At 38.4% G+C, this 13,208-nt stretch overlaps 1 protein-coding gene across 3 annotated transcripts in view; it reads right to left on the bottom strand.

Moving 5' to 3' along the window:
* Positions 1-5,138: 5,138 nt before the first annotated feature.
* The window catches only part of PCDH17 (protocadherin 17), a 436,503-nt gene continuing 428,433 nt past the window's right edge, over positions 5,139-13,208 (bottom strand). For 2 of the 3 annotated variants that reach the window (XM_044071722.1, XM_044071723.1), the window contains exon 4: positions 5,139-7,748. In XM_044071722.1, coding sequence (XP_043927657.1) covers positions 7,066-7,748 — 683 coding nt within the window. In that variant the 3' untranslated portion in view covers positions 5,139-7,065. The remainder of the gene's footprint in view (positions 7,749-13,208) is intronic. The other variant, XM_044071724.1, reaches the window with a different exon arrangement.

The raw sequence follows: 13,208 nt of genomic DNA, 5'->3' as shown, positions 1-13,208 counted from the left end.
TTTACATGCAGATTCATAGCTAGGTATTAGGAAATTAGTCTGCAGACCATTATAAACTTTGCAAAAAAAAAATCAATAATTCCCTCCAGCCTCAAGGAAGGCAAAACAAGATAGGCTGAGGGAGAATATGAGACTGCCCATCCAATTATCTAGGTTTACCTTAAAGCTGGCAAGGGTGTGACTACTCTGACTTGTAGCAGAAGTTTGTTCCCGAGAGGAGGATATGTTGGGATATGATTGAATGTATCACACCACAATGTTTTATTTATTTATTTGTTGATGAAGGTACTATTCCGTTAACTGGGCATTTGAGATTGCATTTGTCCTTCGAATGAATAGAAGGTTAATAGGGCTGAATTTTTTTCTGACCTATTTCTTTGCAGAGAAAATAATACTTCAAATGCTCAGTTAAATGAACTAGACTTTCATCAACAGATTAATAAGACAGGTTGGCATGAGTGATTAACTTCTTAATTTATCTCTTACCTTTGGAACAAATTTCCCACTGCATGTCAAGTAGAATTGCATAATCATTAGTAATTTGTCAATGAGAAGCAATGTGAAATGTTTGGCATAAGGAACAACAGTACAGTGCATTATTCTTTCAACTCATTGGTGACCATTGGTGGGTGAAAAGCTCCATCCAGTGGTGTGGCAGCAGGCAGTATGCACTGCAAGGAAGCACTTTGGATTGTACCATTGCAGACAGCATAGTTAGGGCTGGAGAAGGGGTGATAGATTATTTAAATGGCTCACACTACATAGGCTCTGTGTATACTTGTTATGCAGTGTAGAAAAAACACAAAAAGAGTGCATGGTGATACATGCTATGAGCCCGTGTTTCATAAAGTGCTATAGGCACTTAGGGGGTTACATTATTTATAGAGTGGACAGTGTTACACGCTTAGAGACAATGGTTTATATAGTGCTGTAGATACTCAAAGGCTGCATTACTTAAAATGTACACAATATTATGACGTGGGTTCAAGTGTTATACAGTATAGGATGCATGTATTGGTTGCACAGTTTAAAGGGTATTCTGGCACTGAACTTCTTTGTTCAAGAATTCTGGACAAAGACAAAAACAATTGGGGGGACAAAGGTCCAAAATCAAGGACAGTTTTTACATGTTATTCTAATTCATTTAAACAATGAATAGAACAAAAAGTTTTGTATTTAGGAGTACTTTGTAGAACAGTAATTATGAAACTGTCATGGTTAGCATTACTGGATAACTGTATTCATCAGTGATTTACCAGAAAATGAAAAAAATGTACCCTGAATGGGACAAAAATATGAGGCAAAATCTAGGATGTTCTGTAAAATATCCGGGACTTTTGAGCTGTATGACAGGTGCACAGTGTTACAGGTTCATTTCATGGTATAGAAGGTACTGCAATCAGTAGGTGAGCAAGGGTTCCATTATATAAATGGATCACAGTGTTACAGGCTGCCATATCTGTGTTATGTAGCATATCAGGCACAAAGGGTATTAAAGCAGTTAAAGGATACCCTGCGGGAAAGACTCTAGGTTCATATGTTATACCATTACATTATATTATTTGAGGGATGCACAGTTTTACGTGTTGTGACTGCACATACCATATGGTACAGGAAGAACTCAGGGGGTTATGATAAATGGCATGAAATATGACAGCTGTGGGTCTGTGTGTTATGTAATGCAAGAGGCTCCAAGGGGGTTACATTATTTAACGTATCAACAGCATTAAGAGACTCTGATTTCATCTGCTATATAGTGCAGGAGGCAATCTAAATGTTACATTATTTAAGTGGTCCACAACACTGCAGGCTGGGCACCTACATGCAGGAGAGAAGAGGAGGTGTTGGAAAAGGGGAAAAATTTAAATACTAAGAAGGCTCTTCTGCATGCCATCTCACAGATATTACACAAGCCACCACTGACTGTATGAAAGGTACATGGAGAGGCAGCAACTATATCCTCGACACTGCTATAGTGTCTGCATGTGAACAGTTACAGCCACATGGAAAAAGTGTAATATGCCGACAATGGCTATACCTGATATGGTGCAGTGTTATTGACAGTATTATGAGAGATGAGAGATCTATTTCATCAAGTTACTGAACAGCACTTCTCATATTCACCCTGCCTGGTCTCTATACTCTGATTGAAGTCCAAGCAAGTATAAACTCATAACGTATATTTTTTACTGCTGCCAGTACAGTCTGCTGATGCCTAAATAAGTGATTAAGGTACAGTTGTTCTAGACAGAAACTTATGTAGAGGTGTACATAAAAGCCCTGTAAGACCATATAAACAACTGCATAGAAACAGCAGTACCTGAATGAAGCAAACTCAAGTCAAACTGCAAAAACAAGCCACCCTGGTGGACCCCTGGTATTAATAGGTTGTACAACAAAAGAAAGCAAATCCTACAGAGATGTAAGAGGACATGTGCACAACCAAGCAGAAAGTCCCTCATTAGTCTATACAAATGAATCAGGGACTAGTCAAGTCTCTGAAAGCAGACTTTGAGATAACCATAAGACATTTTTCAGCTATGCCTGAAATTTTAATGACAACATCCAAGAATGTACAGAATTGTAGATGAAATCACCTGTAGTCAGCTAGAAGATATAGAAAATCTGCTGGTCAACAAATTCAACTCAAATTTCACCATCCCACCACTTCTGGTTCTCCTTCTAGAAACACCTTCCACCACTCCACCACCAATTATTACCAAAGAACAAGCTGACTCGACATTGCGCTTTCTAAAGCTAAAAACATGGCTTCAATGAAGCCTGATGATATACCAGGCTGACTGTTAACTTAAATTAGCTTTTATCAGGGCTATTGGGATCTCTAGTTAACCACAGGCTTTGGGGTGAAGCATGAAGCATAAGGGAAAAGAGTACAGACTCATAATCAGCTAACAGATTCAATTCTGACATACTGGAAAACTTGAATTGTTGTTCATATTTTTCATCAAATTTATTAATAAAGATGTGCACTCCATTTAGACTTGTGCCAGATGAGCTACAATTGTTCCATTCCAGGGCATATTGCTGTAAGAAGGGAAAACCAGAACCTCACTCCAATGAAAGAGAGCTGCACCCTCATGACTCTCTTTCTTGGTGAGAACTCCCTCACTTTAACTGCATTACCGAGTTCATTCAAGATAATCAGTGGTAATGTAAAGACTAGTATTACATTGTCTCCTGCAGCAAAAGAACCTAGTGGATGTTGCTTGCATTGCTAAATTACTCTCATTGTCCACTGAGATGACCCTAACATTTTCTGTGTCTACCTCTTTATGTGCAAAATAGGCCTTGAGTAGATGGCACACAGTTCTCTTCCCACTTTATAAAGCCAAAGCACTTTATAATGTTCAGGATCTGTCATCTGATTTAGGGCCTGGATCTTCCTGCTGCTGCTAATTTTCCCGTATTTGTTTCCTAGTCCCATTGCTTATGCAGGTTAACTGTAATACTATTATCATATACTCATCTTCTTTCGTCTCTTACTATACTACAGTGTAAATAAGACATTCGGCTAGCAGTTACACCAGCGTTTATGCTGTAGTTAATCTCTATATTAAGTATTTTTATATACTGTAACAAGTTTTACTGTGTGTTGTTTGTGTCTCTGATTCATGTAGGTGTCTGCATACGCTGCCACACATAGATACCATTCACTCTCATCTGGATGTGTGGTTTGTGAAATGCTCTGATGGGCTACTGTTCAGAACAAAACACTGCAGTATAGGTACCCCTTTCTCTGAATCCCTTTTCTGTATCAACATTCCATTAGGGAACCATCTCTATTGAAATTTCAGCCTTCAAAATGCCAAATGATGACAAAAAAAAAAAAAAACAGGACCAAAACTCCAGAAGAGCGAATCCTAAAGATCACTCTTCTCCTTTAAACTTCTTTTTTTCAGGGGGACAACCCCCCCCCCAAACTTATATATACCAACTCTAAGTTTGTCATACCTTAGAGAAAAGGGAATATTCCAGGAAATGGCCATTTTGTTCATCCCTTTGGCTATTCAGTCTTAATGTTTTGGGACTCTCTCTAGCAGATTCCAAAACTAAATGGTTACCAGGGTAACATACATTGTTTAACAATAGCCATGTCTCTGAATCTATCTTATGTACCAGTATTATTATCAAAGTATCTCATTGATACAGACTGAACCATATTTATGTTTGTTTGTGTCTTTCGGCTTTTCCAGGTTAGGGGTCGCCACAGCGGAACTCCGGTCCGCTAATGATTGGTAGTGGATTTTTACGTACTGGGTTACCATCCCTGATGCACAACCTTCAACGAAGGCACACCCCATTCACGTATGCCTCCACACAGAAGACGATCTAGCTGAGAATCGAACGGGACAATGTCTTGCTGTGAGGCGACAACGTTACTGCAGCACCAACACCACAGTACTGAACCATATTTATGTCATTCTTGAAAAAAAACACTCGTACATTGTTTGTGCCTGCTTACTAAAACATACTTTGTATTTCCAGGCCAAACGATGGCTGTTGGACATTGTTCTCTGAGCCCACAGAGAACTTGATATTGATAGCTTAGCTTTAATAGCAAACAAAGTGTGTGTCTTTAAGAATAAACTGAACTAATATAGCCTTGCTGCAGTAGGCAGCAAAATTACATTGGAAAATGGAGGCAGTACTTAATATGCACTCAATATTATATGATACAAATGCTGTAGTAGGCCTTTCATCATTGTAAACATGAACAAGGAAATTACATTTTTTGCTACATATAAAAAAGCAAAGCTGAACAACTATAACTTAGATCAAAATTACTACAGATAAGCAAACAAACACTATGAGGATGAAATTAATGTAAAGATGATAGACTAAATGCATGCTTGAAGGATGAAAACTTTGACAGATCTAGTCTACAGCAGAATGTCTTTTTTTGTTTAATTCTACCAAGTGTTGCTATCTGGTTCAGTATGACACATATAAGGGAGCATTCTGATGATAAAAATAAAAATATATATCTTATCACACAAATAATCTATCATCTGATAGCCTAGTTAACTTTGTTAAATATAATTACTGAATGTGGATTATTGCAGAGTTTCCAGTAAACTATAGAGTTTTGACAAAAAAAAAATAGATTTGAAAAATTGTTCATCTTTTAAAAAATGTATATACTTCTTGTAAGATAAATGAAGTAATACAATATGACAGCACATTTCAAAACACAGTTCACTTTTCAGATGAGAGGCACATTGTTTGGCTAACATATAATATCTTACTATAAATATGTTTACAGAAGATTCCTTTACTTAACTGTTTCTTCATATATAACATCAGATTATTTGAACCACTCTAAAAGACAGGTCACATACAGAACGTCTGTTGAGAAATGTTACCAAATATCTCCCCTTTATTCAGTACATTTGGATTAAATGATATTTTCTTCTGAATCATGGGAGCTTGCCCATTTGACTGAAATGACTGAGAGTAGTTGTAGGAACCATTATTACTTGTCTTCCATTGTTTAGGTTTTAAATTAAATAAGGTAAGAGCATGGAAATTGTGAACTGCCAGCACTTATGGAAGTGCTTGTGATTAGCTTGAGCTTGATTAATATTGGTAGCTTTTTCAGCACATGTTGAACAGCGCACATGCTGAAGTCATTTTGGGACCATACATTTGACAACATACTTTTTCCTACGCACTGCTTCTCACGCTCCACAGGAAAAGGGAAGCAGGATGAAAAAAACTCATAGAGTTTGACAGATACTAAGGCAACACTTGCCATTTACAGTATAAGCCCAAATATTTTTGCAACACAACTATATATTAATTTAATAAAATACACAATATAGCTGTTGTACACTCAACAATTTTGGCTCATATGCACTGAAATTGCAATAAATCAATAAAAATATGTCATTTGATGTAAACACATTACAGGCTCATACATTTGCACATTAAACGGCATTGTGACAGGTGTTAAATTCTTTGACATTTTTCCCTTCCATTTATCTTTTAGTGTCCAGAAGGAATGCACAAAAGATTATTAAACAGTATATATATTTTTCCCAAATTAACTTTCATTAACTAGATACATTTCCCAGTATATATTTATATATATATATATGCACGTATTATCATGGACACTAAAATGCTTGAACAGTATAAAATATCCTTCTAAAGTGTTAACTTGTTTTTGTATGTATCTTTGTGTGTGTGTGTGTGTGTGTGTGTGTGTGTGTGTGTGTGTGTGTGTGTGTGTGTATGTGTGAGGGTGTGTGTATGTATATGTGAGTATACGAGTCTTTGAGTTAATTTGCATGTGTGTGTGTGTGTGTGTGTGTGTGTGTGTGTGTGTGTGTGTGTGTGTGTGTGTTTATGTGTGTGTATGGGTACATGGATCTGTGAATCTTTTTGTTTATACATTTGTCTGTCTACAGGACAAAACAGGGAGTTGTTCATTTTACATTTAAACTGTCATATACTATGAAGTGTTTACAAAATAGTTAATATATGGTTTATAGAATCATGATCTGGAATGTTCTTAATGACAAAAACATTTATACAGTTATGTTTACTACGATTGACTGCAGAGGTTTGGTTTAACTAGGAATACTAACACATTTGCCTTGTTTCACAATGTCCTATAGAAGCCAGCATTACATTTTACTTTAGCCTTACTGCTCAGTGGTTAAAACGGTAAACAAATCAGTCAGTAGTAAACAGTACAGGTAACCGTTGTATTATATTAACCTTTTTCTTCTTACATTATAGCTTTCCTTTAGATTGTCATAATGTCCTTCATCAGAACTTAGCTGACTTAATCCTAATGTAAATTTGGTCAAAATAAAACACACTCCTACTGCATTTAGAAAAACAAAACAAAACAAAAAATAAAATAAAGAGCTGTGGTATTGATGAGAATTTGTGGGCACTTCAGATGTTCACTAAAAAGCCTTAAAGCAGCACTGCTCTGTTTTAGTTATCCCTGTGTAATATTCACAGCCAGGGAAATTTTATGGAACTTTTAGACAGGCATTAAGTTGTAACCTGTCAGGTTTTTTTTGTATATCTTTACTTTCTCAAAGACACAGTGTCAGTTCCACGACAGTCCTGCAAAAGTTTATCTATTTCTCTCACAACTTCCTCGGCGTCTACGGATTCTCGACCTAGATCTCTGCTGGAGTGATCTAGCTGATCCAGAACACAATCCATCTCACTTGAGTCTCGGCTCACCCGTGAATGTACATCAGCAAAAACTCTTGCCATCTGATCAGATGGAATGTACTGGTTGTCTAGTGTTTGTTTGTTTGGCAAAAGGTACTGGCTGTCAGCTGGCAAGTATTGACTGTTTGAATCTGCCAAGTTTGCAGTCTTTACTTCACTGTTCTCCAACAGTCCTTTTGCTGAGTTGCAAGATTCAGTGTTGGTCTTAGTTGGACTGCATGAAGCTGAGGGAACCTCTTGAAGAAGAGGACTGAGGGCACGCTTGGCTTTTAAATAAGGTTTTACGTTAGCTACCAGTATGGTGTGCTCTCGCTTGTCTTTTCCAAAAGTGCAAAACGTTTTTTTTCCACTTGGGTTCACAGTTTCAAAAGTCTCTGCCTCAACACTGGTTTCCACTGCAGGTACAAACAGGTTAGTGCGATAATCTGCATTTTCTGCTGGGTTGGCCCCAGTGAATTGTGGCATCCAACACCTGTCCGAATGTCCTAGCACTCTGCACTCATCTGTACAATTAACACATTCATCTTGTTCTAGAAATAAAAACAAAATGTGGTTATTAAGGACTGTTTAAGACTTACAGAGTAGCTAAGCTAAAATCTCAGTCAGAGCATTAACTTTTTGTCCTGCTTAATTAAAAACAAAACACAATGCACCAGTCATTCAATGAGATTCAATGAATCAGCAAGCTGAGAGAATAATTTTATTCACTGGTGTTCTGTGCAAAGAAAAACTTTAAAGAATTCTTTGAGAACAGCAAGTGAAGATCAAAACAGAGTGGCTCTTTCATGCACTGATTCCTATAAGTCAGGAAAGATTATGGCATTTAAAAAGTTTAGGAAGTGTTTTCTGCAAATGGTGAACTAGAAAAAAATGCATTTCTTCAAAGTATAGCACTAAATAGTGTATATGACCTTAAAATGTCAGGAAAAGTGTTAAGTATTATCATAGTCATAAAGAAGAACATAAACCTATTTTCTACAGCTTAGTACATCATAATACAAGTTGTATTTCTCCAAAGGAATAAAAGTAACAAAAATATCACACACACAAAGTTATAATTATCTTACTAGTACTACATTTTATGAGTGAAGGAAATCTTAAAGAAAGTTTCTAAAAATACATTCTATTGTGTATTTGACTTTTGAAAATATTTACTGTGACATGCATGTATGACATAAAGAATAACTGTTCAGATTTCGTTATTAAGACATAACTTGCTAGATGATATCACCGTGGTTTTTAGGGGTAAAATCCTTACAACAGCACAACTTGCATTTGATTAGAAGCTCTAGTGTCTGAAGCACTGGCAGAGAAAGATGGGCAGGCCTTTCCTTGGGCACACTTCATTGTCAATCCCTAGTGGAGGGCAGAGGCATGCAGGTGGGAGTAGTTGTGTCCTTACTGGGAATAGAAAGGAGACACTATCTGAGTTTCTGTGAAAGTGGAACAATACACCAGCAGGTCCCTATTCTGTATTTCCACTGGAACATCATTGAGTGCAAGAGGCAGGAAGGGAAGTTAGGGTATAAAACAAAAATAATCACTGGCAGCAATATAACATTCCACCCTGAGCCCCCAGTCTCTTCACTGTTGATGGTGGTGGGTTGGGAAAAGCCTGCAGAAGAAAATGTGGGTCTAACAGACCCAATGAATGAGGAAATGAGCTACCAGAACTTGATATTTAGCTGCCTAGAACCCACTCCCCTCAATAAGACATGCTTTCACATGCTTTCCTGCTTCTTTTTGAACAAGCAGCTGGAGTGTGTGTGTGTGTGTGTGTGTGTGTGTGTGTGTGTGTGTGTGTGTGTGTGTGTGTGTGTGTGTGTGTGTGTGTGTATAAAATATTGTGTGTGCATGTATGTACATGCATATTTCATGTACACACATGGCACACACACTTGCTGTATAAGTGCCCCGATTCCACTTGACAAAAAGATTTTGTGGCTGCAAAAAGGAGAGAATGCATAAACAAGTTACTGCTCACTTGTGTGAATCTAAGATGGTTGAATTACAGTTTTATATAGTGTAGGTTAGCAGGAATGTGCAAATGAATGCCTGACTGAAAATATGGTCATTGTAAAGATTGCATTATAGTTGTTAGTGTGTATGTGTGAGAGTTTGAGGGTTAGGATTAAAGTAAAGGCTAGGAAAGAAGATATATTTTGTGTCATGTATGTTTGGTATTGTGTATGTTCTGTGTCCTCTTACTTTGAGCAGTGGTACTGTTAGGGGCAGACTTTTTAATGATGTAATGTGTAGAATCAGGGTTAATGGTAGAGGCAGGGTAAAGGTTAACATGCATACGTAAGGTGGAAGTGGGGCTCATAATCCTCTATAATGTCAGACAAGATTTTACAGTGATCATAACATGCAAGGCATGCACATGATCATAAGCATTTTTTTCCAGTTTACTAAGAAAATGGATTTAATAAACTTCTTTCTGTCGCACCCTGTACCTTACCTGCTTTTCTTTAACAGGCTAAAATGAAGAATTATTGCAGACTACAGGCACAAATGCAGTATTCTCTTTTACAAAATTTGATAATATTTCCTTATTTTTCAAGCAACAGTCAGTCATGATGAACAGGGAAGCAAATTCATATAAACAGCACTGAAAATCATTGGTTAAATATTTCTTTATTCCCTTCAGAATATTGGTATTGTATAAAATCTTTTAAGTTACATTACAGAAAGCAAGTTTCTTAAGCTCATCTTTGTTGAAATACACAATATAGTCACTCCAGTACTATGTATGTATCTTCAGAGGCACTGACCTAGCTTTGCAGCAATATGTCATTTTAATTGGTTTTTCAAATGGGTATGCCATGTACAAGAATCTGTCTTAGTACAATCTCTCATGCAATTAAGTATGTCTTTTTGTGTCATTAAGGTCATTTTCATATTTCAGAAAATTACTTTTCTTTAAAATATTTGGTGCTAAATCACAAACCTGGACACATCTGACTATTAGGAAGTTAGGTAAACATATCAAAACAAATAATACATGTGATCAATTCTTAAATGATAAGTAATATTCTAACTGAGAGTCTGACTTCACTATTAATCAATGAAAAAAAAACAGGTACATTTCCTAACATGCTTCCCATCTTCATGGCATGCACCTTCCATTGATCTTAAGTTTATTTGCAAGACTTGCCATGATAACAGGTTGTATGAGATGAAAGCTTAGAATCTTTGTAAATGGCAAATAGAATAAAAGAGTTAAGCTGTCAGTAATAGACAACTGTCTTCTACTGAATGTGCTACATGCAGTCCTGTAGAGTATTGGTTAGTATTGTGTATTAGGCTAATAGTTTCATAGGTTCATAGGTTCATAGATAGATACTAGGCTATCAGCCCAAGGGCCCATGTAAGCCTAGCCAACAAGGTTCCCTGGCTTATGCCACCCAAGAAAGTTATTTTCCTGTGCCACTGTCAAGCAGAGACACAGAAGTGATCCCCGGGGTGTATTTCCTATTTCCCATCCACTCATCAAGATTTTTCTTGAAGAGTGCTAATGAGGAGCTCTGTTTGACATAGATAGGTAGTCTGTTCCAGAGTATTGGAAGTCTCTGGGACAGGAATCTATCCCTCCAGCATGTCCTGTTTATTGTGGTGACAAGGTTTAGGTCCCTAGAGTGTGTAGCTCGGAGGGATTGGGATTTCTTTAGGTGTAGCATGTCCAACAGCTCTGGGTTTGACATAGCTTTATATGTTAGGCAGACTAGGAGTAGGCGATATGCTACAGAGTAAAGCTGGAGTTTTTTGAGATGGTCAGTGTAGGGCATTTGTTTGAGGCCAGTAATCCTCTTTGTGAGGTACTTCTGTGGCCTTTCCAGCTGCTGCAGATGTCTTGTGAGGTACATTCCAAAAGGGGCGTTGTACTCAATAATGGGTCTAATGAGAGCAGAGTAGAGGGGAATAATGACCTCTTTTTTCCTAGATGAGAACCCTTTTATGATGAGGTGTGCCACGTAGAAGGACTTCCTGACTACTGTGGTGATGTGATTATCAAAGGAGAGACTACTGTCCACCTGGGTCCCAAGGTCTCTTATCACACATTCAGTGTTAAGTAGATTGCTGCCTATGTGATAGTTCATGGGTACAGAGTTTTTACCAAAGGGGATGACACTGCACTTTTTCTCATTGAGCTTGAGGTCATGGCTCTGACACCAGGCATCTGTCTTAGCGAGGCCCTTCTGTAGGATGTCCACATCATTTGGGGACTTGACTATGGCTCCTAGTTTGCAGTCATCTTCGAACTTCGTTAGCCAGAGGCCTTCTGTGTTAGCCTGTACTTCAGAGAAGTAGATACCAAACAGGAGAGGTCCAAGGACAGAAACCTGTGGTACTCCACTCGTCACTGCTTTGAGGTCAGATTTGGAGTCTGCAACTTTTACGGTGTGGGTCCTGTCAGTGAGCCAGTTGGCAACCCATCTTGTGACGTAGGGATTTATACCTAGTTTAGGGAGTTTAGCTATAATTCCAGAATGGGGGATGGTGTCGAAAGCCTTGGTGAGGTCAAGATAGACTGTGTGAACCACATTACCCTCATCTAGGGCTTTGGTGACTGCCTCAAAGAAGTCGATCAGATTCAGGAGGCATAATCTGCCTTTCACAAACCTGAACTGGGTGGGATCCAGAATTTGGAGGTTACCAATGTCTTTGCTTATGAGTTCCATGATGATATGTTCCATGGCCTTGCAGACCAGGCTCGTCAGGCCAATAGGTCGATAGTTCCTGGGATCAGTGGTGGCTCCCCATTTGTGGAGTGGGATAACTGTTGCTGTGTGCCATTCAGTGGGCACAAAGCCTGATGTGAGGCTATTATTGAACATGGTGCTTAAGTGGGGAGCCAGTTTGTTCTGAAGTTCATTGAAAACGCAGCATGGGATGTTGTCCAGTCCCATGGATGCTGTGTTTTTGGCTTTAGAGAATGCAGCTTTTATCTGCGTAGTTGTGATTACAGGGACTCTGCATTCTTCCTGTATAGATATGGGCCCTTTAGGGGGTGAGGGGAGGGTAAAGTTAGCACTGAACCTATCTGCCAGGATGTTGGCAATATCAGTTGGTTCTGTAATTTTCGTGCCGTTGTGCTGTAACTCAGAGCAGATCTGGATGTTGCCATCGAGATTTTTGACATAGCTATAGAATGCTTTGTGGTTGTCCTTAGAATTAGTGGTGATTTTGTTTTCGTAGCTAGCTTTGGAGGATCTTATAAGGGATCTCAGCTTCTTAGTGAGGCTGACCAGGGAGCTCCTCCACTCATGGGAGTTTACTCTCTTTTGAAACAGTTTCTTTCTTCTGTTGTACAGTTTGTTTATGGCAGGGGACCACCAGATTGGCTTCCTTTTTTTGGAGGATAGCGTCTTGGTTCTGTTTGGGATAGCACGATCCATGCACTCATGTAAGTGCTTATAGAGTACATTTGTGTAGGATTCAGCAGTTGTAACTGTATTGTCCATCTGCATGGGTGTCATGATGTTCACCACTTCTGTCTTAAGAAGCATGAAGTTGGCTTTGGAGAAATTTTTTACCATGGTTTCCTTAACGGGGGGTGGGGGCGGGATGTGGATATCAAGGGTGATTAGCTTATGGTAGGATCTGACCAGCGAGGTGTTGACTTCAGGTGTGGAACACCGGTCACTCATGTTGGTAATGGCTAGGTCTAGGATATTGTTGCCTCTGGTGGGGGTGTGGATATGTTGATCCAGGGCATTGGAGTTTTTGAATTCCAGAAAGCGTTGAGCTAAGAAGTTGGTACACGAGTAGTTTTCCCAGTTAATGGTGGGGTAGTTGAAGTTGTCCATTATTAGGGTGTTTGGTTGAACCCTAATATTTTCCAGTACATCAATATTTATTGTTAGCGCTTTCCTTCATTCACAATCCACAATAACCTTCACCATTATAAAAGCCATTAATTATACAATTAGGAATTCAATTAAAGAAACCTTGATTTAACGTTGCAGTGCTATTATTATAAAACCATA

Source organism: Protopterus annectens, chromosome 5.part0 (genome assembly GCF_019279795.1).
Source record: "Protopterus annectens isolate FY-2018-M chromosome 5.part0, PAN1.0, whole genome shotgun sequence".
NCBI lineage: Eukaryota > Metazoa > Chordata > Ceratodontiformes > Protopteridae > Protopterus > Protopterus annectens.
The sequence above is the reverse complement of the archived record's forward strand: the minus strand, read 5'-3'. Positions and strand labels throughout refer to the sequence as shown.